This window comes from Aedes albopictus, chromosome 3 (assembly GCF_035046485.1).
Source record: "Aedes albopictus strain Foshan chromosome 3, AalbF5, whole genome shotgun sequence".
Lineage (NCBI taxonomy): Eukaryota > Metazoa > Arthropoda > Insecta > Diptera > Culicidae > Aedes > Aedes albopictus.
In genome coordinates this window covers 156,788,135-156,814,815 of record NC_085138.1, presented here as the reverse complement: position 1 = coordinate 156,814,815, position 26,681 = coordinate 156,788,135, and the positions used below count along the sequence as shown (strand labels likewise).

At 40.7% G+C, this 26,681-nt stretch overlaps 3 protein-coding genes and 1 long non-coding RNA gene across 5 annotated transcripts in view; 3 read left to right on the top strand and 1 right to left on the bottom strand.

Moving 5' to 3' along the window:
* The window catches only part of LOC134291400 (uncharacterized), a 286,882-nt gene that overhangs the window by 233,202 nt on the left and 26,999 nt on the right, over nucleotides 1–26,681 (top strand). The gene's annotated exons all lie outside the window — the stretch shown is intronic.
* On the bottom strand, nucleotides 9,846–10,770 carry LOC109422716 (uncharacterized). The gene is made up of 4 exons (XM_019697582.3): nucleotides 10,575–10,770; nucleotides 10,313–10,504; nucleotides 10,164–10,250; nucleotides 9,846–10,090 (listed from the first exon to the last, which is right to left on the bottom strand). Exons 1-4 carry the CDS (start codon nucleotides 10,617–10,619, stop codon nucleotides 9,950–9,952), a joined length of 465 nt encoding a protein of 154 aa, XP_019553127.3. The 5' UTR covers nucleotides 10,620–10,770; the 3' UTR covers nucleotides 9,846–9,949.
* LOC109412312 (uncharacterized) lies at nucleotides 10,845–11,904 on the top strand. Of its 2 annotated transcripts, XM_062858397.1 has the most exons (4): nucleotides 10,845–11,029; nucleotides 11,093–11,494; nucleotides 11,591–11,659; nucleotides 11,711–11,904. In XM_062858397.1, exons 1-4 carry the CDS (start codon nucleotides 10,958–10,960, stop codon nucleotides 11,729–11,731), a joined length of 564 nt encoding a protein of 187 aa, XP_062714381.1. In that variant the 5' UTR covers nucleotides 10,845–10,957; the 3' UTR covers nucleotides 11,732–11,904. The 2 variants fall into 2 exon arrangements, with proteins under 2 accessions (XP_062714381.1, XP_019541505.2); XM_019685960.3 differs by having other exon boundaries at nucleotides 11,591–11,904.
* Nucleotides 23,865–25,630, top strand: LOC115266147 (uncharacterized). The gene is made up of 4 exons (XM_029872111.2): nucleotides 23,865–24,154; nucleotides 24,220–24,417; nucleotides 25,180–25,263; nucleotides 25,341–25,630. The coding sequence occupies exons 1-4, from the start codon at nucleotides 24,017–24,019 to the stop codon at nucleotides 25,515–25,517; spliced, it is 597 nt and encodes a 198-aa protein (XP_029727971.1). The 5' UTR covers nucleotides 23,865–24,016; the 3' UTR covers nucleotides 25,518–25,630.

The following is a 26,681-nucleotide window of genomic DNA, read 5'->3' as shown; positions in this document are numbered from 1 at the left end:
GCCCCTATAAATTACCGCTTGAGGTTAGTTTTTAACAAAACTTTTCCATCAAACTGCACACTGATGTTCATAGTCTTATTTAAGAAAATCTGATTATAGCAGGTTATACTGTGTAGTTGTCACTAATTTTTCAGAACTGCGTCCAGAAAACATCAAGAAGTTGATCAAAACTGAAAACAGTGCTGTAATGGTCCATTACGCAACGCAAATCAGTGCTGTAATGAACCATTGCAGCACTGTTTATTCGGTGCGGGAAATTAGGCCTTTTCCTGTCAGACTTGCGTGAGGTAAAACAGCCTATTACGATGAGAAATTGCAAAATAGTAGTTTACGCAACAAGGTCCAGAATGACGATTTTTACAGCACGAGTCGTACATTTATCCAACGAGGCTTGCCGAGTCGGATAATTACGACGAGTGCTGTAAAAATCGAGTTCTGCACCGAGTTGCGTACAACGTTTTTTTGCAAGTTCATAAATTAGGCTAATACAAATTTCGATTTTCTCTTATGTCACCGCCCCCTCGGAAAATTTTGGTCGGAATTCAACATTTTGAGGGGGGCACAAATAAAATGTTCAAGAAAATCAACAAATTTAAGGTGTAATTCGAGTTCCACAGAAACTTTCTTAATAAATCCGATGAGTTTATCTATGTTGCCTAATTGTTTGGATATTTTTCCATCGAATACATTTATTATTTATCATCCTCCCCCTTAACGAGTCAACGAGCGCTTTGACAAAAGAAGAAAATGAGATTTGTTCCTGCCTTATCGCTTGGGGATAGTTTTTAACAATACTTTTGCATCAAACTGCACACTGATGACCATAGCAATGTTGAAGAAAATCTGATCATAGCAGGTTATACTGTGCAGTTGTCACAATTTTTTTAAAAATGCATCCAGAAAGCATCAAGAAGTTGATCAAAACTGAAAAGTGCTGTAATGGTTCATTACGCAACGCAAATCAGTGCTGTAATGAACCATTACAGCACTGTTACTTTGGTGTGGGAAAGTAGGCCTTTTCCTGTCAGATTTGCGTGAGGTAAAACAGCCTATTACGATTAGAAATTGCAAAAAAGTAGTTACTGGATGTTTCTTGGGGAGTATTACTGGATATCTTGCTTGAAACGGCAAATAACTCGCTGCACCTATGCGGCCTCGCATTCGCAGGACTCCTTGACGATCCATATACGGCCAAACTTTGTAAAGTGAGCTCGATTTTGAAACAGCAGAGTGTTTTGCATCTGGATCCCCCCGTGTCTTTGCCAATGCCGATCGTTCCACTGCGAAGGTTTCCTGTTGTACTACTTTCCACAGCAGAATTTCCGCTTTTGATAGTTCTTCTCGAGTGAGTATTTCTCGTTTGAAGTTCCGCGCGACATTTCGTCGACGCAATCTATCTATGAAGCGTATGACGTACGCCATCGTACGTTGAAGTCTTGTCCAGCTGCTGAATCTGGAGTAATCCACCGCCGGTTCATTGTTCCAGTGAGCTTGGACACGTCGAAGTTCCTCAAGGGTTGTGGTTGTGGATCGTTGCATTGGCCATGCCATTTCGTCCAGGCGTAGAAATTCAGGACCCTTGAACCAGCAGCTATTCGAATCTAGATTAGGTCCGTTTTTCCACTTCGTTGCATCGTCGGAAACGTTTAGTTTGGATTGAACCCATTTCCATTCCTGTGGCTCGCTCAAAGTAAGGATTTCGCCTATCCGAACTGATACAAACTTGTGGAACCTTCGATGATCGGACCGGATCCATGCAAGCACAGTAGTGGAGTCGTTCCAGAAGAATCGTTTGGATACCGGAAGCGAATGGTATTCGAGAATTGCTGCGGCAAATCTTACTCCCAGAACTGCAGCCTTCAACTCTAGCCGAGGAGTGGACAATGTTTTCAAAGGGGCAACCTTACTTTTAGCTCCCACAAGTGCTGTTTGAACGTGACCTTCATGCACTAGCCGAAAATATACCGCGCAAGAATAAGCTGTATCGCTAGCAGAGCGTTAATGATTAATCATAAATTTAAACATGATTAATGATTAATGATTAAGATTAATCAAAATCATTAATCATAATCACAAATAAATCTCATTCAATCATTAATCATTAATCTTAATCACACTGTTTTTGCAATCTAATTATTAATCAGTAATCATAATCATTAGAAAAAAATATTAATCAATCATTAATCATTCATCATCAAAAATGATTCATCATATAAATATATGATCCAATTTAAATTGGTTCAAATGCTGTTCTAAAAAATATAATTTATGATTCTTTTTTCAAAAATCTCCCGGACAGAGTTACCTTTTACTTTTGAAACTTTAAAAACATGTGAAACAATAAATTTATTTTAATCATTTCAATTTTTTTGTGATTGATTAATCATGATTTTTAATCAATGAGCCATTTTTAATCATTAATCATAATCAATAATCACAGATTAAACCAATTTTATTCATTAATCATAATCTTTAATCATCCTTAAAATCTAATTAATCATTAATCATAATCAATAATCACCAAAATTGGAATTTTAATCATCAATGATAAATCATGATTAAAATTTCTGTTAATCATGAACGCTCTGCGCTAGCATCAACGAAAGTGTGAACTTGTAGATCATCGATGTTGGGCGGAAATGGCACGAAGTAGCACCGGGGAATGTTCAGTTCGTTGAGCTTCGGGAAGAGTGTTACTCACTGGCGCCATTTTCGATTGAGGTCTGCATTGATAGGCTCGTCCCATCCAGTTCCAGCAGCCCAAGTTCCCTGAATAGTGAATAATTGCTTTTCCATGGACGAGAAAGTGAGAAACGAGTCCTAGTGGGTCGAAAAGGCTCATTACGACTTTCAGGACTTCCCTTTTTGTAGGAATGTGTGCTTCATCTATTACTGAACGTATATCGTCCCGCAAATTGAACGAATAGGAAAAGCAATCGTTTATGGGGTCCCAAGACATCCCAAGTACGGACTCGCTAGTGGCACCGCTTTCCAGCATCAAGTTTTTCGGTTCGTCAGCAGTCGGTTCACCTATTTTGCGGAGGAAGTCAGTGGAGTTGGAGCGAAAACGGCATATTTCAAATCCTCCCAGCGAGTGAACCAATGTCACCTCCTGTGCTACAGTTGCAGCTTCTTCGGTGGTCATAAAACTGTCCAAATAGTCATCGACATAATGGTTTTCAACGATCGCGGTGACTGCTCGGGGATATTCTTCGTTGTATTCCTCTGCATTCAAGTTTTTAACGTATTGTGCAGATGCAGGTGAGCAGGTTGCACCGAAGGTGGCGACGTTCATAATGTAGACCTGCACAGGGTTTGTCGGATTGTCTCTCCAAAGGAAGTACTGTGCCGGACGATCTTGCTCACGAATAGAGATCTGGTGAAACATCTCTTTAATGTCACCACATATTGCCACGGGGAACTGGCGAAAACGGCAAAGAACGGAAGGGAGGGGAGTCAGTAGGTCGGGCCCTTTTAGTAGTTTTGAGTTGAAAGATACGCCTTCCACCATAGCTGCTGCATCCCACACCAGTCGTATCTTATTCGGTTTCCTGGGATGAACGACAACTCCCAATGGCAAAAACCACATTCGTTTCCGATCTATGTTGTTCAACTCCAATTCGGTTGCTTTGTGAGCGTACCCTTTCCGCAGATAATCAGAGATTTGTTCACACACCCGCTCTTGTAACAGTGTGTCCTTTGCCAGTTTTCTTTCTAGCGCCTTCAAACGACGAAATGCCATTGGGTAACTGTCCGGGAATACCGGGTCATCATCTCGCCAAAGTAGCCCGGTCTCGAATCCACGGTGCGTACGCCTTGTCGTTAGTTGCAGTATTGTCCTTGCCCGTCTTTCTTCATCTGACTCCAGTACTTCTTTCCGTTCGGTGACACCGGCGTCCTCCAGAGCAAAGTAGTCGCGAAGTTGGTCGTTCAGTTGCCGATCGCTAGCGACAGGTGCGGCAACATGGAAGTGAACCACAGCGCGTGATGTTGATGGACCCATCAAGTATCCGTACACACTCCAACCAAGTCGACACTTCGCAGCTATCGGATCCTTAGTACCACCTTCTCGCACCTTTAGGGGAACAGCGAGGTGAAGGTTGTCCAATCCAATCAACAGCTTCGGTTGGATTAGCTCGTAGTCTTTCAGTGGAAGTCCACGCAAATGAGGATATCGATCGCAGAGTTCGTTGTACTTCATCGATTGCGTAGGTAACACCAGACAGCCGACCGTTCGCACCTCGCATAACTTATAGAGGCTAGAACTACCCTCACCAGAAATTTTCAGTTGTAGACGTTGAGACATCCGTTCTTCTCGTGTTACCTTACCCGTCCACTGCAAAGTTAGTGGTTCGACTGGTCCAGATACACCCAACCGATCAGCGACTGTTTTTTTCCAAAAGAGTAGTCGATGATCCTTCGTCGATGAACGCAAACACAACTTCTTTCCGCTCCCCCGCATGCAATACCACTGGGAGAACTCGAAACATGGGTGAAGACCCACTATTTTGTGTGATATTACTGACGGAGACGTTCAGGGAAGGGTAGAGGGAAGAAGGATGGAGTAGTGTATGGTGTTTTTCGCGGCAGCCAGCAATATCACATCCTTGCCAAGTCCTACACGGCCACTATTCAAACACGGCCGTGACTATTCAAACACGTGCTGCACAATCCTTTTCCTTGAACAACTTTCCACCGTTCATCGTGACCCAATGATTTGAATTGACGACATTCTGCCACACGATGTCCCTCTCGCTCACATGCTGCGCATGTCTTACCTGCCCTTTTTAACTTCGGTGATGAGCTCGACGTCTCCAAGGATGAAGCTGGTGTTGCCGTATGAGCGTTTATGTGCCCCTTTTCTTTGGTGCGTCGTTGTTCACCTTTGAAGTTGCGGGTTGCGTTCGGCAGTTCGTAGGTTACTTGACTTGCCGCATCCAGTAGTCCCGTCATGAAGTCCCCAAACGTTGCTAAAGTCGCATACGGCTGTCTGCTCCGGTATTCTGCCCAATCCAGTTTTAGCGAACCGGGGACCTTCTCCACAAGTTCCTGCATCAATACCGGGTTGGATAAGTGGGTGTACTGCTTCGCCGCCTTCAGGTGGTCCACGAGATTTTGGACCACTAGCCCGAATTCAACTACCGATTCCAGACGGTCGTGTCTAGGCGCTGCCGCACAGCGTACCTTCTCGATAAGCGTTCGTATGAGTAGCTCTGGTCTGCCGTAGAGTGTACGAAGCGTGTTAATCACTTGTGGGACACTCGAGGGGAGGAGTAGTCTGCTCCGCACCGATTCATACGCCTGTCCTTTTAGGCATCGCTGTAGGCGCATGAGGTTTTCGGCATCGCTGTAACCACATGCTGATGTAGATTGTTCAAAACTACAAATGAAGATTGGCCAATCTTCGGGGTTGCCAGTGAAGTTCGGCAGTTCTTTCCCCATCACCTGCCTGGCTGCTAATTGGCTGGGAGAAAGTGCCCCATGGAACGCTGCCCCCTCCGGCTGATACGCTTGCCGCGATCCTGGATTTTGTTGATATGGCATGTTTGCATCTCGAAACCGAGCGTGATCTGCTCGTGATACTGATGTACGACCATCTTGTAGTGGTGGCTGGGTCGGACCGTTGAAGCGGGATCGAAAAACATCATGGTTATCTTGCTGAGTTACGATGTTGTCACGTTCGGACGGCAATGGTTCCTGGCAATCCTGGTTAGCTCTAGGTCGTTGATACGATGGACGTTGGCCTGCAGTCGATGGTGGTTGGTCTTGTACGAGCTGCTCTGCCTCCTCTCCGGCGTCAATCTGCAGCGAGCTAATTCGATCCTCGAAGAGTTCGGGAGAACATTGTTGCAACCAGAGGGCTATCTGTTGCTCCGAGTCCGGAATGGACTCACTCTTGCTGCTACATGCACTCAACTGCCGTGCGATAGTGTTCCTTTTCTCCAACGATTCCATCCTGATCACCTGCTGCCTCTTTTGGTACTCTTTTTCTTCTTGCAGCTTTCGCTGCCGCAACCGAGCTTCTTCTTCCAACAGCGCTTTTCTTTCTTCTAGACGGCGTTCTTCTTCCTCCATTTCTTTCCTTCTCATCGCTTCCTGGGCTTCCAGCTCCTGCTCCTTCAACACTTGCTCCTCGTCGACCAACTTCATTTGGGCTTACAGACGGGCAGCTCGAGTACTCGAAGTCGTGCTATTTGCGCTCCGAGAGAACTTCGACGCTAAGGTGGTTACTTTATTGACTGGCTTCAGACCAGATTTGGCCGTTGACGACCGTAGTGACCTACCTTCCGATGGTGGTGGCTTCAGACTGCGAGATGTCGATGCGGTGGGGGCTGCAACCGTTACTTCGCACTCCTTGGGAAGATTCAAAAATTACGTCCATCGTTTTTCGGGGTTTCTAGACCCCCCCTCCCCCCTCTGTCACGCAATTTCCCTATACCCAATACACGTACTGTCACACTTTTCTAGACCCCCCCCTCCCCCAAATGTTGGACGTAATTTTTGAACGTTCCCCTTGCACAAATAACGGCGGTTCTTCACGGATTCGCTCACTCCCGCACATTCGAAGTGCTCCCAGAGCTTACAGCGGTCGCAAGCAACCCACTTCTCGTCGTCAGTATCTGGCCTCGTACAGGACTTACAGCTGTATCCGCCGGGCTTCCGATGTTCCTCCATTGTAACCCCCGTGTGATTTAAAATCCTTGAAGATTTTGTTGGTACGGGTTACGTCACTAATTCTTTACAGCAGACACACTTTGTGGTGGTGTAAGCTTCAAGCTAAAAATTCAGTTTTATTAATGCAAACTATACTAATTTACAAATATATGGCCAACTTACGGTTTTAGTGAACGTACTATTGATTTATGAGGAATCGTATCGGTAGCGTTCGTGGGTATGTTTACTTCTAAAAAAATACATAGGCTGAGTGTACCAGTTATCGCCATAGTGGTTCCCTATTTGGCCATAGTGAATTTTCAAGATAATTCAAACTTTTGCATCATTTCAAAGGTTTTAATGACAAGATACATTTAAATTCTTGCTACTATGACTTTCATAATAGGGCAAAGCTCAAAGACCTTCTAAATTTCCACTATGGCCAAATAGGGAACCACTATGGCAATAACTGGTACACTCACCCTATTTGAATCAAGTTACTAAGCTTACAGACTTAAGTTCCTCATACTTACGATTAGTATTGATTCGAAGCACACGATGTAGGCTCGAATTCAAGATTTAGTAAACGGTTTTATAGTAATAGTAATACAGATCATCTTCCGTCGTCTGTCACCTAAAACAAATGAGTTCGTGGGAAGTTATCAAGCCGGCTTCATCGACGGCCGGTCGACAACGGACCAGATCTTTACCGTACGGCAAATCCTCCAGAAATGCCGTGAATACCAGGTCCCAACGCACCACCTGTTCATCGACTTCAAAGCGGCATACGATAGTATCGACCGCGCAGAGCTATGGAGAATCATGGACGAAAACGGCTTTCCTGGGAAGCTGACTAGACTGATTAAAGCAACGATGGACGGTGTGCAAAACTGCGTAAGGGTTTCGGGTGAACTATCCAGTTCATTCGTATCTCGCCGGGGACTGCGACAAGGTGACGGACTCTCATGTCTACTCTTCAACATCGCGCTGGAAGGTGTGATGCGACGAGCCGGACTCAACAGCCGGGGAACGATTTTCACAAAATCCGGTCAATTTGTGTGCTTTGCGGACGACATGGACATTATCGCTAGAACATTTGGAACGGTGGCAGAACTGTACACCCGCCTGAAACGCGAAGCAGCAAAGGTCGGACTGGTGGTGAATGCCTCAAAAACAAAGTACATGCTGGTAGGCGGAACCGAACACGACCGGATCCGTCTGGGTAGTAATGTTACGATAGACGGGGATACTTTCGAGGTGGTGGAGGAATTCGTCTACCTCGGATCCTTACTGACGGCTGACAACAACGTGAGCCGTGAAATTCGGAGGCGCATCATCAGCGGAAGTCGGGCCTACTACGGGCTCCAGAAGAAACTGCGGTCGAAAAAGATTCACCCACGCACCAAATGCACCATGTACAAAACGTTAATAAGACCGGTAATCCTCTACGGGCACGAGACATGGACCATGCTCGAGGAGGACCTACAAGCACTCGAAGTTTTCGAGCGACGCGTGCTAAGAACGATCTTCGGCGGTGTGCAGGAGAACGGTGTGTGGCGGAGAAGGATGAACCACGAGCTCGCTGCACTTTACGGCGAACCCAGCATCCAGAAGGTGGCCAAAGCCGGAAGGATACGGTGGGCAGGGCATGTTGCAAGAATGCCGGACAACAACCCTGCAAAGCTGGTGTTTGCAACGGATCCGGTTGGCACAAGAAGGCGTGGAGCGCAGAGAGCACGATGGGCGGACCAGGTGGAGCGTGACTTGGCGAGCATTGGGCGCGACCGAGGATGGAGAGCGGCAGCCACAAACCGAGTATTGTGGCGTACTATTGTTGATTATGTCTTGTCTTAATGATGTGGAACAAATAAATGTATGTATGTAGTAATAGTAATAGTAATAGGAAAATAAATTTTCAATAACTCTTAGAAATTCACGATATCTCGTAGGGAGCAAAACAGCGTTATGATGACTTGCAGACTAACATTCCCTAGTATTGGTCCTTTGACACTTTATCTAGCCTGCTGTCACGTTTGACGTGTTGGTCCAGTGCGGCCTGCTGAAAAGTGTCTGCTTCTTTGCAGGCGGCGTCACTGCACCGAGGGGTGTTGTCGGCACAGTATGCTTGCCACATGCGGAGAGGACACAATCTTGTCCAGAGGATGTGTAGGGATGAGTTTGGCTGGAATGCCGTTTCAACGGCTATCACCCGTATCGTCTGGGAGCTACAGAGGAGGTGGCGTGTGGAGAATGGCTAGTGCAGATGCAGTACAAGAGGTGGTTCAGGTGATCAGAGTCGGCTACGTACCGGTGCCCAGCGGTCGAAATCGACCCTTTTTTTCTGTAGAGCCTTTTTAACCACTGCGTCCATTATTTAGGAATATTGTGGTAAAAATCCCGACCCTTATAGCGATTAAGAGGCCGTGGGGAGAACATTCTTGTAGCGTTGCTGTTGGTGGTGGACCACTCGGGAAACTCCCCAAAGCGAGCCAACGATGTTCGTTGCTGCAGGCTACGCAGCTAACCTTGAGCATGCGATGTGCACTAGCTCATCTCTGAAGCATATTGTCTTCTTGGTGGTTCCAGAGAGAAGCAGGGTTTGGCGACCACGGGAATGTTGTTTAGTGGACCGAGGAGAGAGTAGTCCTGGCTTTTACTTTTGCTATAGAAGACGGATTTAATCCCACACTACCTGGACCATTTTGTTCAGATGTCTGTGGAGCAGATTTTAACCCCATGGTTTAGAAAAAAAAAGACATTTGCTCGGTTGGTCGAGATGAGTCGAGACTTGGCCCTCAGGGCCTTGGATCAAAAGTTTGTTTTCCAATCGATATGTATACCCTTCTTATGGGTGTAAGAAGGCATTCCATGGGTACGTTAGGAGTCTCACGGGGTTACAGGGGACTTCCAGGACTTTGACGTCTTTCATTTAACGAATTTCATTCGGTAAGTGAAACGTAAACATGTTACAGTTAGCGAACGTCTACTGTATCTCAATATTTGTGAAATTTTGTTTATTTAACCTTTTGGAGCCGATTTTTTCACCACTGTCCACGCAACCTCGCTGGTGTCGAACACGTTTGTTATGCTCGGTTTCATCGCCGGGGTCATATATGACCCCTCCGGCTCCAAAGGATTAATTGGATCTTGACTAATGGTATCAAATTTATTCGAAGATTCTAGTTGTGAGATACCTTAGACGTTAACGGATAAATATTGTTTTATTGAATTTAGAGACACATTTTTACAAGTATTAGGTAAATTTATAAGCGTTGGCCATGAAGCCAGTCTTACTTTAAAAGCCTAGCGTTGTATCGACTTTCCTGAGGATTCTCTTTAAATTCATTATCATTTCACAGCTGGATACTTCACCGCCTTTCAGATATCCTCGAATGGTTCGTTCAAACAGTGAAATTTTTGTGAGAGACATCTTCAGCTACAACAATTGAAAACATTACAATAGGTAACTCGCTATCGCTACCAGTAACATGATATCAAAATCAACAAACCTCACATAAGGAAGCTGACTGCAGGGCTTTTCTGTAATGCGATTGTTCATAGTGTTCTTTCAAATCGTCATACGTATCGTAGAAAACCTGCAATATGGACATGTTTGTTTATTTCTTAAATGTTGTAACATATAGGATAGGTCACTTACTCCGCAACATTCGACTGATTTAACCTTGCTGCCATCTTTTGACAACGTGCCAAATTTCTGAATCAGACGCACGAGATTTTCCCGCAGATAGTTCAACGTCAGCAGAAACAAACTCCGATACGGTTCTTGATGCAACACGATAGAATCGTAGGCTTTGATAAATTTCCTTGTTTCTTTCATTAGTTCATTATGCTGAGGAATGATGCAAAAGTTGTATGAAATTGAAAAAAAAGTCGGGGAAATCCTAAAAGCATAACTGTACCATATCATATTGCGCAGGAGTGGGAGGTTGATGAACTACGACCATGTTTCGAACGTTACTCGTATGCAGTAGACTTCGCTAATGATATTCAATTACTTCCGTGTTGTGTCTCGATCTCGTATCAACTGATCGATACAGGAAGCAACGAGTTGAATACGATCACCTCATCCCTCTAAGAGGCATGTTTGGCGAACTAACATACACTAACGAACCAGATTTTGCAACATTATAATAATGGTTGAAGATTGATGATTTCGATATAAGAAGCTTCAAAGCGATTTAATACACACAACTACAGATCGATCTCAATATCCGATCGTACGACGATAATAACTAGAACTCTTCGAAGATCTAGGCAGTTTCGATCTACAGTTCAGTTCAACATGTTGACTATGAAGGATTTCTTCCTCCGACCGTCCTTCGAGTCGGAGCAAGAAGCTCAAGATTGGGAAAAGGTATTCAATTCAAGTGGTATTTCACAATAGAAGTCGAACTAACTTTTCCCGTTTCGTCAACAGCTGCAGAAAACCGTCCAGCACGCGAAGCAGTTCAACACCGATTTCGATCACATCGTTCTGCACAAAGATCTGTTCGGGACCTTCTTCTGCTACTACCTAGGAGAGATACGCTACAGGATCATCCAGATTCTGTCCGAATTCACCAAAGTTGAGTGGCGTGAAGCGAAGCCAGAGCATGAACCTGACCCATTCGGAGGCTTCGGGGCACCTCCGCCGAAGAAGAAGGCGCCCAAAGAAGAGAAGGAACTTCACATCCCTGAGTACGGCATCCTAGTGAAGGGCTACAAGGAGAAACTCCCGCTGGACTGTTGCGGCCAGCAGTTCAAAACGTTGAACATGCTTCGTTTGCATTACCACGCCGAACACGAAAAGCACTACCTGTTTGAGGCGAACACGTGCGAAGTAAGTTTCAGTAGCGCAATGTCCCCTCTCGAACAGAGGACAAACAATTGCGACTTTTACGTGTTTACTTAATTTCTCGGTCCGGTATATTTTTAGATGAAAGCGTCGCTGCTGAGGATGTGTGTCTTCCGGCACGAGCTAGACGAGTTCGTTCGAAGCGGAATCGCCTGCAACGGGGCGTTAAGTTTTCAATTGCTGAAAATTTTGCGAAAAATCATTCCCATCATACGGTACTAAGTAGTGGATTCCGGTGTTGTTGCTGTGGCGATTGGAGAGAGATAAAAAGAATTGAAGATTTTGTTATTTTAAATCTGAATAATTTAAATGTCATTCTTGTAGCTCTTAAATGTGTCAATCTATTTGTACTAGAATTTACCAAGGATAATTAAAACAATAAATATAACTAAGCAAATCAATTTGAGTTTGAATTCTAAATGTATGAAAAAAAAAACAGTTGATAGTATGTAGGGTGGAATTTCATTTTATACATTCTCAAATTGTGATAATAGATAATTTAACACTTATGTGGCCGGCAGGGTACCCGAGTACCTTTTTCAATTTCAAATCTCGATATTTTAATGGTTATTGAGACTAGGATGTTGGAACTCTGTTAGATCTTAGAACTCGTGAATATACAATATACATCTATTAATGGGGTTGACCGAATTTTAAAGTGAGGAGGGGCAGGGGGAGGGTCTCCTGCATTTTTTATTACGTGGAAGGCCGGCAGGGTACCCGGGTACCCACTAAATGAAATGATCATATCTCCGTCAATTTTTCATCGATTTTGGAAATTTTTAGCTCATTCAACTCAGAAACTCATCATCTATCGGGAAAATATTTGGTTAGACCGATCTAATCACCGTGGTTTTTGGAAAATCCATATTTTTGGGAGCATGTCTTTTTACCACTGTTAAGGCTAGGATACCTTAAAGTGTTTATGGTCAACCATGGCTCCACGGGAAGCGTGTTCCGAAATCACAGTTTCAAAGTCAACACGTTTTATGATTCCAGGCCGGTCAGATAAAATATGCCATATGGAGCCTCGTAGCCGTGCGGTTAGGGTCACCAAGCTTCTAATCGCACCATGCTATGGGGTGAGGGTTCGATTCCCGCTCCGGGCGATGAAACTTTTCGTGAGGATAGTTTCTTCTCCGTATCCACTGGTGCATGCTCCGTGTGTCCCTTGTCTAGTGTTAAGTTTCATTCAGTCTGTGCAGCCTCTGGCTGAAGACGGTGTCCGCGTCTTTTTTTAAAGCAATTTTACGATGCTTGGTACCGAAATTACTACTAACCTACCGAAAATCCCGTATATTGTATTGTATAAAAACATGGATCCGGAAATCCGGATTTTCCGGTACCTATGGTGATCGGACCGGTCCAACCAAATACGATCTCGATAGATAATGAGTTTCTGAGTTGAATGAGGCAAAAACTTTTAAAATCGGTGGAAAAATCGCAGAGATCTGATCACTTCCATTTGGGGCTGTCCATTTATTACGTAAGGGAAATTTTGCGATTTTTCGACACCCCCTCCCCCCCTTGTAAGATTTTTTGTATGAGAACCCAAATATTTTTGTATGGCGCGTAAGATTTCTCAAACCCCCCCCCCCCCTCCCCCCATAAACCCTTACGTAATTAATGGACAGCCCCTTTCGTGGGTACCCGGGTACCCTGCCGGCCTTCTACGGGTGTTTTTTTTTTGCTGGCCACACTACGGTTAAAATATTAGGAGGAATTCAGACCGGCGCGATTGGAAAGTTCAGCGCCCACCAGCTGGCGAACGAAAACGGCCAACGACTCATTGATTTCGTCGCCTCAAAGAATATGGTCACTCATAGCACCAACACAACCTCATTAAATTTTTAAATTTTGTAGATCACGACAGCAAACGGAATCACAATTCAACCACGTTCTCATTGATGGACGACACTTCTGCAACATTAACGACGCCAGGACCTATCAACTCTGACCACTGATGGTCGCCTCTGGTGAGGGTCAAGCTACGCCTAAAGCTTTCCGTCATCAACAATGTACAGTACCGGCGACTGCCACGGTGCAACCTGTCGAATTTCAACGTACACACAGATTCTCGAGGCAGAGTTGCCAAAGGAGACCGAGCTCGATGTGCCCTCGCTAGAAGACTGCTGAAGTACAATAGGCGCTGTCCATAAACTACGTAGACTTTTTTTCGGTCATCTCAGACCCCCCCCCCCCCTCCCCCCTCGTAGACTTTTGTTCATACAAAATTTCCGAAATTTGTATGGAGCGTAGACTTTGGCCAGACCCCCCCCCGTCCCCCCGTCCCCCCCTTTGAGTCTACGTAGTTTATGGACAGCCCCATACATAAAAGCAGCCATAAAATACGCAGCCGAGAGCACCATCGTATCCATGGAAAGTCGCATCCTGCATTTGTTGCGACAATCCACCCGATGCGACATAGGTTTGTCCCAACTTGAACGGAATAGGATAAAGATCGTACGTAAAAGTTTAGAGATTTTTAAGCCTTGCATTGTGATTTTCGAGGGGTAACTTCGAGTCGGTAAACACTGCAACGCTGTTGAAGATATACCTCACACGCATACCAGGAACCGACATAGGGAACTTTATGTATTTTCGGCAGGTTTCTTCTTCAAGGTTTTTTTTTTGAACCTGTTGAGCTCAGGTCTTGAATCCTTCCTAACTAAGCTGAATTATATGATATATGACCAAGTTTCAGGCAATTTGGCAAACAAAAACCATGACGAAAAAAAAACAAACCTGCCGATAATACCCGAAGTCACTCTATTATCGAACTTGAATGAATCTAAAATTTCCGGTCTAACCTTCCAGAAAAGCATCTGTTCAAAATGTTCTATCGGTGAAAAATCAATTTAATCATGTTTGAAGCTGTTGAGCGGACCTGGTGTGATGGTTAGAACACTTGACTATCACGCCGAGGACCTGGGATCGAATCCCACTCCCGACAAACTCGGAAAATGTGAGTTCTTCCTTCCCGAGATGAACTAGCCCAGGGCCAAAAATCTCGGTTATACAGATAATAATGATAATAATGTTTGAAGCTTTTGTATCGATTTGCAGTAATTTAGAACATTGTTTCAATGATTGATTTAGCCTAGACAGAGTCTTTAGTACCGTCGTTGGGGATGAGAATGGGTCAAAAAAGGATACTCAAAGATTGTTTGTTAAATAACAAGTTGAAGTAACTTTTTATTTGGTATGTATACTCTTCTATATGGTAATGATAGTTGAACAAAAAAGTATCACATTATATGAATTGTCTACTTAACTACAAATGATTGAAAATTGACCAAATCTCACCCCTTAGCGGGGGTGAGAATGGGTCAAAGTGTTCGATCTTGCCTATCTAAGAATACTAGTTAATTTTATTGATCATAAGTAATTTTGAAAGATGATTAATCCACCTAAAAGGGCTAATACAATCGAAAAAATGGTTAAAATTTGACAAAATAAAGTTTGTATGTTGTATCAGCATTTTTAGCCACCATAATCATCCTCATTCAAAGTTTCAACCTTCATGAGAAGAGGGGGGATTACAATGAGGGAGAGGCGCATTGAAAGATCTATTGAAAAAAAAAACATGATATTGTTCGACGTTCGTGCGTCTTCCGAAATTGTGTCATATTACCGGTTTTATGGCCCCGGTATTTCCTGGATGCCACTACCGTCTGATAATTTCACGATATTTCCTTAAAATTTAAAAAATCAGCGGAGAAGAAAAACACTGTCAAGTCTATTTTGTGAGCTTACGATATTGCAGTACACTAAAGATTAGCTGATGATCAGAGGAGCTGTCCATACGCATGGATTTATTGTTATAAATGGTTTTAAGCACAAAACGTATGAACACACTCGCTTGACATTTCTTCGACATAGGATTTTCGAAAGAAAGCATGCATTTATGAAGATACGGTAAACATGGCACCACTCTAACGGCAAATGGGGACTGGATAACAAGTTGAATTTTTAGTTAAGGTTATGTGCACTCGATAACTTGCTTGACCCAATCTCACCCCCATTCTTAATATTTAGACATAGGGTCGAAAATATTGAATTTTTCAATAGAAAGTGCATTGATAGCCCGCTCTTTTCGTTGCCTCAACCAGGTAATACCTATAGCTAACCACTTATAAGAAAATTTATGGTTAGGTGCTTGTGTGAAACATTACGAAGGAGAATTTTTTTCAGAGTGATTTACTAGTAGTTTCGTCATATAAGTTTAGCCACAAATTTAACAAAAAACGATTATTGCTAAACATCTTATTCTGCATCATGACGTGTAAAAACATCTTCTTTTTGAAATACCGTCAAACGGGGTTACTTGCAACAGCGGTGTAACTTGCAACACGATGACATACACCAAATTTGAAGTATTTTCTAATAATAATGAAAGCTAGTAAGCCCTACTATTTCGTTATAGAGTTTATGAGTATAAAAGATTGCTTCAGTGGAAAAGTTAGTTTTATTTATTGTTTAGCTACATTGTTAAAACGGTTTGCTCATTTTATGTCATAAAAACAAGTATGAAAATCATGCTTCATCTCTCCCCTACGGTAAGTGCGATAAGTCTGATAACATTGCTTGCAGTTAGGGTACCTAATAGAAAGCTTAGCTGAACGATAAAAGTTTGATAAACTTATCGACTAAGTAATGTAAAAAATCATTATAATATTCGACAACCATTGTGGGGTAACTTGCAACAGTTGAAATTGACTAAATCTTCAATTATTTATCTTCATTTTACTATAATTTTGACAGAAATAACCGAAATGGATCATTCATTGATTACATAACGCGTTCATTTTCAAATGACAACTCATTTTTTCCATTTTTGCACGTGGCCGTCCAGCACTGTTAGGAAAAACAATATTTTGAAGTTTTATTCATGTTTCACCTTGTTAAAAGTTCAATTTAGTTTATGGACGCATTGAAACAATCACCAACATCAATAGGACAGATCGGCGAAGTACTAGATTTGTAGTAATGAGCTGAATTTTAGTATGGTGAGAAGGTCAATTCTCCGTTTCGGCAATGAAATGGTGCAAAAAGCGTGGGTATTATGATTCCTTGCCTAATTTGATGCTGTTTGAGCAAAACTTTGGGTAACAATGTTGTTGTTTTCTCCATTTCTTGCAACATAAACAACATAGTTATCCAAAGTTTTGCTCAAACAGCATCAATTTAGACAAGGAATCATAATACCCACGCTTTTTGCACCATTTCATTGCAGAAACGGAGAATTCACCTTCTCACCATACAAAAATTCAGCTCATTACTACAAATCTAGTACTACACCGAACGTGCCCCATTCTGAACCTAGATAGAGTAAATCATTTCAGCTGAATACTCATATTAGCGATTTTGATATTTACAAAGTTAAATAGGTGTGTTTCAATCAGGTTATTTTAGTCAAAATAGCCAAACATCACTTCAAACTGAAAACTACTTAAAGATGACTCACTCTACCTTTTCAAGAAATGACAATAGTTGACATTTTGTAACGAATACTGAGTCACGAGATCCATTTACATTTTATATTTAAGGGACGTGAGACCTGTTGTTAACCGATATACTCTCGCTTGCAATAGCTATCAATTCTTTCATGAAAAATTATATGTCAATTGGTTAGTTTACATCTTTCCAGTGCATTTTTTCAAGCATTACATCAAAAATATACAATACGACTAAGCACTAGAATGTTGGTGCTGTATAATGATAGCTAACTTAGCTTCATGTCCTGTGTTGCAAGTTACCCCACAGATGGGGAAACTTGCAACAAGCATGTATCTTGCACCTCGTGATTAGGTGGCAAAGTATTTTCGTAAATCGAGTACTGCATAGTATTCTACTCGGGGTAATTAGCGTACACGATACTTTACAGGATGTTTAGAATGTTCAGTTTTTTTGTGATATTGCTTCAAAGTCGAAAAGTGTTGCAAGTTACCCCATTTGACGGTAATATAAAGTTTTCAATATAAATTATGTTTCTCCATTTTGACCCAATCTCACCCCCCAGACCCATTGTCACCCCCATCGACGGTATCTTTCGTCATGGAGCATTTGTATCTACGGTAGTAGGACAAACACCTTTTATCGCCCAAAGCGTTAAGTCCCATTAAACACAAACTGCATATAACTAAAGTCCGTTTTCGCGACCGATCATGAACCCTGTGACCGCCTTCTTGGGTCTCTATAACACACAGTATACGTATATTGTTTTTTTTTCAGCATACGTATGGCATGACCAGCCCAAGAAAGGCTGCTGTAAATCATATAATAAGCATGTGACCTGTTGACCATTATTGACTAAAATTGCTCAAATAGTATCGCAAGGCTCAATTTCAAACTGGATACAATTCATGAGCATTGTTTTCTTTTGTAGGTGAAACAGCCCTTCCACAATACATGAAATGAAACTCAAAACATGTTATAGAAAATGTATGAACAAATGTTTATACATCCCTTTTCTGATCAAAACTTCCTACAAGAATTTGTCGATAGAATGTAAATAAAACCCTACATTACATGCATTATGCTGTTGTTAAAAGGTGGTTGAGATAAAAAAAATCAATTGTTGAGTGTGCAGGAGCTTTGCCCGATTTCAAAACGAATTCCTAAAGAAACTTATAGAACAATTAAACAGCGCAACATTTTTTTGTCTGAAAAGTAAACTTTTGTGACTCTGACAGATTTTAGGCCGCTGAATCCGAATCTGGGCTCAGAATAGCTCCAACACGTCTGAATTTTGAGCTATACCCCAATTTATAGGGCAAAATTATATTGTTTTTGTATGGTAATACAACAATACCTCCTATTGTATAAAAACTTCAAATACAATATATTGTATTGTAACAATACAATATATTGTATTTGTATTGGATATTTTTACGAGGGCACTTAACGGCAATGCTCTATAATACAGCTAAAGCATTATTCTACTGTATATACAGGGGATAGACAAAATGATTGGGACAGGCATAATTTTCACTTTTCAAAAAATGGTCAAATAGCTGTAACTTTTTGAAAAATGCTTCGAAAAATATGAATTTATAGGGCAAAATATGCGATTTTGGGCTTTTTTGACTGCCAGTCATTAAGCATGAAAATATTTTTTTTAATCAATCAAAAGGTAAATTGGTCAATTAGCATCTAAATTGACGACTTAAAATATTAAATTTACCAAAATATTTCATTTTACCAAATCGAATTTGATAGTTTTAAGCTATTTATGTTAGGTACGGTATTTCCCATACAAGTCATCCTCCAAAAGTTGCATGCAAGTTTACTTACTAACAAAAAATGCTTAAATCTATCAAATTTGATTTGGTAAAACAAACTATTTTGCATAAGTCGTTAACCCTTTGATTGCTCAAAAAAAAAAATTGTCCATGCTTAATGGCTGGCAGTCAAAAAAGCCCAAAATCGCATATTTTGCCCTATAAATTCATATTTTTCGATGCAGTTTTCAAAAAGTTACAGCTATATGACCATTTTTTGAAAAGTGACAATTTTGCCTGTCCCGATCATTTTGTCTATCCCCTGTATATACAGTAGAATATTGCTTTAGCTGTATTATAGAGCATTGCCGTTAAGTGCCCTCGTAAAAATATCCAATACAAATACAATATATTGTATTGTTACATTACAATACGTTCGCAATACATTCCATTGTAGATACCATGCAGAAGACAATATAAAAACAATATAACGATGCATACCATACAACAATATAATATGCACCATAAAATGTATTGTAAACAAACATTTTACAACATAATGTACAGGTTGTTAAGTATCGTAACAATACAAAAAATATTTTGTTCTCGAACAAATCTGAAACGCAAATCATACATTTTATTGTTTTGATATTGTTTTAAGTTTTTATACAATAGGAGGTATTGTTGTATTACCATACAATAACAACATAACGAATTGTTTACTGTATTGGAATTTTTATCCGGGTATGTAGCAATAGTACCATGGCATAGCAGAATACTTAACAATTGCGCTTAAAATATTGTACTAACACATAAAGTAAATGATATTGATTTTGTTGGATTTCGGCTTACACTCTTATGAATTGCGTTGGATATTTGATTATCACGTTTGGTCCAGCTATTAGACTTTCCTCAGTGCCTAACATATTGTTTTAATTTATTACACAAATCTACAACGTCAAACACGTAAATTGACAACTCCCTTGATACACAAATTAACAAATTTAAAGCTTTGATAAAAATACCAAATTTCAAACCAAACACTCCGTCTAGTAAACGTCTGGGCCAAGGTCGTTCAGAATTTTATTAAATTTGGTTCTCTGGTCTCTGAGATATGAAATAAGCTTCAGAAATAATAAGTTCAAAAAATAAGTTCAGAAATAAGCTGTCTGAAAAATAGTGTTTTACGAAAACGGTTCCAACTTCACGAAAGATTAACCAATCGAGCTCTAATTTGCACCAATTGACAAACAGTCAAAATTTGAGAATTTTTTATACACTCTATAAAAAGTTACAGCATGTGGAACTTTTTTGTGAGAGAAAAAAAAGTTGCCAATACCAAACATTTTGGCCACCACATGTAATATTCTGAATTGTTGGAAATTGGTACAAAATCTGCAAACATGATTTATTTGAATTTTCACCTATAGAATCTTTTGAACAAAGGCTTTTCTGAAAGGTTAGAACCAGTGCCGGAATCAGGGGGGTTTGATGAAAAATCGAAACTGAAAAAGTTAACGCCAGAAAACCGGTTTTTCTTGAATCCCCTAAGCTTATTCAGAAAAATATCTCTGGATCGGTCATATTTGAAGCTACATAAAAGTGTCTTCGGCAAGCTTGCTCAAAATTGATAGATCTACAACTTTTCCGAAGAATGTATACAGTTATTCTTGCAAATAAAAAAGGTTGGGTTCCAATGTCATTGAAAATATGGACCACCCTAATTTTCGTGCACTTTGGAAAGAGGGCCTTATTATTGGGACAACTTTGTAGAAGACCAAATTTGCCTAAAAATTCATTTGAAGGCGTTGAATGCATCTTTCCTCGTAAATCTGGTTCGTGGACCACTGTGCAATGACATTAACATATTCGTAAAAGTGATTCATATTTTATAGATTTTTCCATATTTACGAGCCAAAATATATCCTCTATATGAAGGGTCCCCACAACACTGTGGCCCTGGACCCCCACTTTTGTAATTCCGGCCCTGGTTAGAACATGAACTAAAACCCTCTGAAGGAATATTTAAGGTTCATTCAACTTCGATAATATGGCGGTTCCTGGCACACTCGTTGCACAATTATGGGTCACACACAATTATTAGTCACTTTCTACTTTAATAGATAAATACTAATTAATTGCAAGCTTTTGTTAGCCATTATAATTTTTCGTTCATAAGTCGATTTGTTCTGTGTCACTATACGTATCGCACTAGGGGTTTATACGTCAAAACATACATATTTTCAATATGTTCGGCGCAAAATCATCTCTCAAAGTAACGCTTCGATTGTGAATATCGGAAAGTGCGTGCCCTGCTTTCGTAAGCTCTGTAAAAGCGAGCTTTAGTGATTTTCATGTGCGAAATGGTATCGTCACCAGAGCAAAGGTATAATTTACGTTCCAAATGTAGAAATTCATGTGACTGCAGCTAATTAAAGCTTATTTCAGGCAAAATTTAAGTGTCTTATTATTGTGCCAAGAAACACCGAAAATCACACAATTATGGGTCACTTTTTGTGCATTGCATACTTTTAGGCGTTTATCGGTGGTTTTGATGAAGATTTGAAACCTATTTTGAAAAAAATGATTCCAAATCGTAAAAACACGCTTCGTTAAAAGGTTTGAGGCCAGTTTTAGATTCTACTATAGTTGATCTATCGAAAATGAGTGATCATTCATTGAAAAAAAAATAGACAAAACATTATTGTTGAGCCGATTCCTCTTGAATGACCCATAATGGGCAACAAATTGACCCATAATTGTTACACAGCCAATTTTGACCCATTATTGTGGTTTTCATTATTCTTCAACATTTTAGTTATTTTCACCGCATAAAGTGAATTTTACAAGCAGATTTTTATATTAAACAATGAAAAGGAGTTTCAATGAAGAGAATATAAAATAAAAATAATGAAATTGTTATTTTTGTATGAAAAACGATTCATATTACGAAATGATTGTTCCTTGAGTGACCCATAATTGTACAATGAGTGTATTCGTGCCTCATCAAACAGTTGATAGTCAGGATCTGGGAAATCAAACAGTTAACGGAGGAATGGAAGGAAGGAGTATGAGCGTCTTGCTTCTATCTGAAAATGTTTTTCATATTATTTGTTTTTCAATATTCTTCACCAAACTTTTGAAAAGGGCGTATGAAAAAAAAACTAATTTTCTTGTTCGTAAAATTACCCCGAAAGCGATTTGTTGGATTGTGAAATAATGTCTTCAAAGATGCTTGAGGATAGTTGAAGGACTTTAAGAAAATAAAAAATACATCACATACCTATGCTGGATGGCATATAATTTCAATTTCCGTAAACCTTACCCTTCGATTTTTTATTATTTTTCTGTAGAAAAATTACAGCATTTGCCAGGTATCCCAAATGCTGCTATCTATTTTTTCTTGAATTTTTATTTTTTTTTTTAATTTTAAGACAATCAAAAGGAAACAGTTTCACATGTCGGAGAAATAATAGTTCCTTTTTCAATAAAAAATGTAAAACAGTAAAAAAATATCGAATAACATTGCACGAGGTCCCATACTTTTTTTAAATTCGCTACTTAAGCTTAAGTACGGTCAGATGTAGGAAAACAATAATGCATAGTTTTATCATTGGAACTTGTATGTAAGATCTATTTTTATTTCCAATAATTTGAAAAATCCATTTGCTATTCTTGAAAATCGTTGGAAAATTTAAAAAAAAATAGAGAAAAAATAATCAGAATCATTTGACCATCCTGGGCTACTTGGAAAATCAGAAAAAAATTGAATTCGGAGGAATATAAAAAGAAATAGTAGGTACCGTCTACCCCCGTTGATTTGATCTCTTCTAATCTGAACACTGTTTAATTTGACCCCCTCTAATATGCACATCGTTCAAACTAAAAATGGTTGAAACGTCATTCTGCTCATGGAACGGGGTGAAACGGAACGCAGAATCAAAACAAAACAGCACAAAGGGTTACCATCAGTGTGTTTTTCGATGCCCACAGGGTTACTAGAAGTTCAAATTAAAAAATTAACCCCGTTAGTTTGCAAGAGGTGTCGTTCAAACCAACGGGGGTAGACGGTACATAAAAAAGCTAAAGTTTCGTTTATGATTCAAAGAGCAACAAATTCTATCTGTGATTGAGCATGCAATGGTAAATGCAAATATTAAAATTCAATATTGTTACGAATTCCAACCAAAACCCCACCAAATGATAATTCCCTGTCTTTACGAATTAATTTGAAATTTAAAACATGAAATAAATAGAAGACACTAAATAAGTATGTTTCATTTAAATAAATTATGTCTGCATTAAAATTTTTGAATCATGTTTTTAATCTATCTAGGGTATGTGTGCCATCAGTAATCTCATGCTCCCATTTTCATCCTATTCGAAAACAAGCGATTACTGCACCGATTGACTCCGTTCTTTTTGTTTTCATGAGTGCTCACTTCTAACAAAAAATACAAAAATAAGAAACAAAACAAACAGCGCTTCAATCCTTTGTTTTTCGTGAGATGAAAATGGGAGCTACATGCTTAATAAGGGATCTAATACCCTATTTCTGGCCCAAAACTTTGTCCAAATCTGTCAACTTGCGTAATAGAGAAATTAAAAACAAACTATCAATATTCATATATTAATGTATCTACGAAAAAAATAAACAAATATGTACACGATTTGTATGATAGATATGAAGAATAGATTCAATACGTATTTACATTACAAATCACAGCCAGACAACGTTTGTTGTGATCCATAATAAGCATGTCACAACATTATGTAGGGTATTGGTTCCCTTATTAAGCATGTGGCTCCCATTTTCATCCTACGAAAAACAAAGGATTGAAGCGCTGTTTGTTTTGTTTCTTATTTTTGTATTTTTTGTTAGAAGTGAGCACCCATGAAAACAAAAAGAACGGAATCAATCGGTGCCGTAATCGCTTGTTTTCGAATAGGATGAATATGGGAGCGTGAGATTACTGATGGAACACATAACCTAATATATTATTTACTGTTTCTTGAACTCGAGATTTCATAGTACAAACACCAACCTATACCGTTGATGCATTTCAGCTAGTCGTAAATGATCGTGTCCACTGCCAGCCGATCATAACTGCCACATGCGCTTGAGAAGATCTTCATGAACCGCTAGCCCATTAGCAGTTGAGCTTTTGTGGCCTTCGGACCCTACAGTACAATCATTCCCATCCGCCAAGTGTTAAGTGTGAGCTAAAGTTATCTCCAGGTTACCGAACGAAAGAGAAAAGTTAGATTCCACGCACTCAAGAGAATGGCAGGATCGGAAAACAAGGATGTTCCGGAAAACGAAGAGGAGATCTCCGGGCAGGAAGATGTGGATGAAGAGGAATCCTCCGAAGAGGAGGCACCAGTAGTGGTGAAGGCAAAGCCCAAATCAAAATTCATTCTGGTACGGTTCTAGGTGCAGTGACGCGTATGAAGTGATATTTTGAATATGTCATTGGTTTCTTGTAGCTGCACGAGTTCATTCGGGAGACAGATAAGTTCCTATCTCGGTTTGATGATCTGGTGGAAAATAGAGACCAGCAGAAAACCCTTTATCTGGCACGTACGAATCCGCTGCGGGAGACGCTTGTGACACTGCTGTTACGGTTCATTCAAAACGAACTGCCACGTGACGATTACCTGTATAAGCACATTAAATGCTGTGATGTAGGTGGATTTTTATTTTTAACGTCTTCGGTAGGGGAAGGTAGTCAACTGTGGGAGAAGAACTGAACATTTAGATGAAAATAATTGTATGGCAATGAACCACAATCGTGGTTTTGTTAACTTAAAAACACAGAATTTCAAAATACAGTTCCTTTTTAGATAATCCTCGATGCAATATGGTGTCCACATATATTTTGATACAGTAGACGTTCGATAACTGCAACATGTTAACGTTTCACTTATCGAATGAAATTCTATAACTGCAAGACAGACGTCAATGCATTGTCAGTTGCTACAGAATGTAGCCAATGTGAGTCCAGGAAACATCGTACTGTAACAAAATTGCATGTATTGCTGGCTGTTGACATTCTATGTTGACGGATAGCATTGCGATAACTGCAAAATTGTTGCACTTAGCAAACATTCAGTAAAAAAAAGCTTGCATTTCAAACGTTTGTAGCGAGTGAATGTCTACTGTATCAACCTTAGGCGTTTAATTTCGTTGCATTCAAAGTGTTTCAATATATTATTTATGAATCATATAATGTGAATCTGAATGCTTGCTGACATCATATAGCATCGGTCATAAGGTAACTGTCTCATTGTTTACTACCCTCCCCTACGAAACGAGCCAAACTCCTCAAAATGTTCAACAATCGAAAAACAATGAACTTGATTCGATCGAAACGAAGCTTATCACCCCCTATTAATAGCCATACCGTGTTTCGTCGCCAATTTCATCGGTCATTGTCTCTATTTTAGGAAGAGCCACTGAACAACGAAGAATTCGCCGAGCACTACGAGGAAGCTCACAAAAAAGACGACGAAGGAAAGACGTCACCGGAAGTAAATGATTCGAAATAAACGACCACTTTCATACTAACAAACCGGATGATATTTAACGAGAATTGTCCTTCTTTCAGCTGGATGCCATTGGGGCGTACAATGATGTCTGCAAGTTTTACATCGCCGAGGGCAAAGTCGTGAACGTCGATTTGCTGTTCAAACTGAGACGGCTACTGCGGAAGACGAACACGGTTATGGGCGCAGTGCTTCTGGATACGAGCGACGCCATTGCAGCGCAAATGATTAAGCAATAATTATTTTTAAGAACTTGAAACACTTGAATTTGTGCAATCACATATCAAACGACCTGAAAAAAAAAATCGAATAATAATGTTAAGGAAATTACTTGTACATGTATGTATGTAAAGCAGAGCATATTTTTTTATGTCCGAAATTTGAAAATCTCATACCTAGATAAAACTAGCAATGCACGGATAAATCTAAACAGTCTTAACGGTAAAATCGAAGACTCCAAGATCAGTAGGTCGGCTCAAGAGGCACGTTCTCCTCCTCCTCCTAAAGCGTTTAATGATATTACAGTGAATGTCTTATTTTTCGGCAAAAGTACGACAGTCAGTACGGCGCTATGCCACAAACTAACATGCAACATCCAGTGAAACAGTCGAGTGCCAGGGAAGGACTCTAAGCTCAACTGTGCACTATGGTCCTCCGGAAAGTAGGGGGTTGGTGTCAGGCCCTACGAGCTAGCCGTAAAAAACCATTGTAGTGGAAAATCAGCAACAGAATAATACGAACCGAGACCAACGGCAACGACCCCAGCGAACAAAAAGGATTTGCGATTGGAAACTCGGTACGTGGAACTGCCGATCTCTCAACTTCATTGGAAGCACCCGCATACTCGCCGATCTACTGAAGGACCGCGGGTTCGGCATCGTAGCGCTGCAGGAGGTGTGTTGGACAGGATCCATGGTGCGAACGTTTAGAGGTAATCATACCATCCACCAGAGCTGCGGCAACACACGCGAGCTGGGAACAGCTTTCATCGTGATGGGTGATATGCAGAGGCGCGTGATCGGTTGGTGGCCGATCGACGAAAGAATGTGCAGGTTGATGATCAAGGGCCGATTCTTCAACTTCAGCATAATAAACGTGCACAGCCCACACTCCGGAAGTACAGATGATGACAAGGACGCATTTTACGCGCAGCTCGAACGCGAGTACGATCGCTGCCCAAGCCACGACGTCAAGATCATCATAGGAGATTTGAACGCTCAGGTAGGCCAGAAGAAGGAATTCAGACCGACGATTGGTAAGTTCAGCGCCTCCAAAAATTTCCAACACAGCCTCCCTTATCGTTACACCTGGAGATCACCACAGCAGACGGAATCTCAAATCGACCACGTTCTGATTGACGGACGGCACTGCTTCGACATTATCGACGTCAGGACCTATCGTGG

Bases quoted from the DNA above. Each gene is read 5' to 3' on its own strand.
- LOC109422716 (XM_019697582.3), bottom strand. From the start codon at position 10,619: ATGGTCGTAGTTCATCAACCTCCCACTCCTGCGCAATATGATATG. The intron at 10,505-10,574 runs GTACAGTTATGC...ATCATTCCTCAG, and splicing joins CTCCTGCGCAATATGATATG to CATAATGAACTAATGAAAGA. The intron at 10,251-10,312 runs GTAAGTGACCTA...TCCATATTGCAG, and splicing joins AATCAGTCGAATGTTGCGGA to GTTTTCTACGATACGTATGA.
- LOC109412312 (XM_019685960.3), top strand. From the start codon at position 10,958: ATGTTGACTATGAAGGATTTCTTCCTCCGACCGTCCTTCGAGTCGGAG. The intron at 11,030-11,092 runs GTATTCAATTCA...TTTCGTCAACAG, and splicing joins AAGCTCAAGATTGGGAAAAG to CTGCAGAAAACCGTCCAGCA. The intron at 11,495-11,590 runs GTAAGTTTCAGT...GTATATTTTTAG, and splicing joins TTGAGGCGAACACGTGCGAA to ATGAAAGCGTCGCTGCTGAG.
- LOC115266147 (XM_029872111.2), top strand. From the start codon at position 24,017: ATGGCAGGATCGGAAAACAAGGATGTTCCGGAAAACGAAGAGGAGATC. The intron at 24,418-25,179 runs GTAGGTGGATTT...TCTCTATTTTAG, and splicing joins AGCACATTAAATGCTGTGAT to GAAGAGCCACTGAACAACGA. The intron at 25,264-25,340 runs GTAAATGATTCG...TCCTTCTTTCAG, and splicing joins AAGGAAAGACGTCACCGGAA to CTGGATGCCATTGGGGCGTA.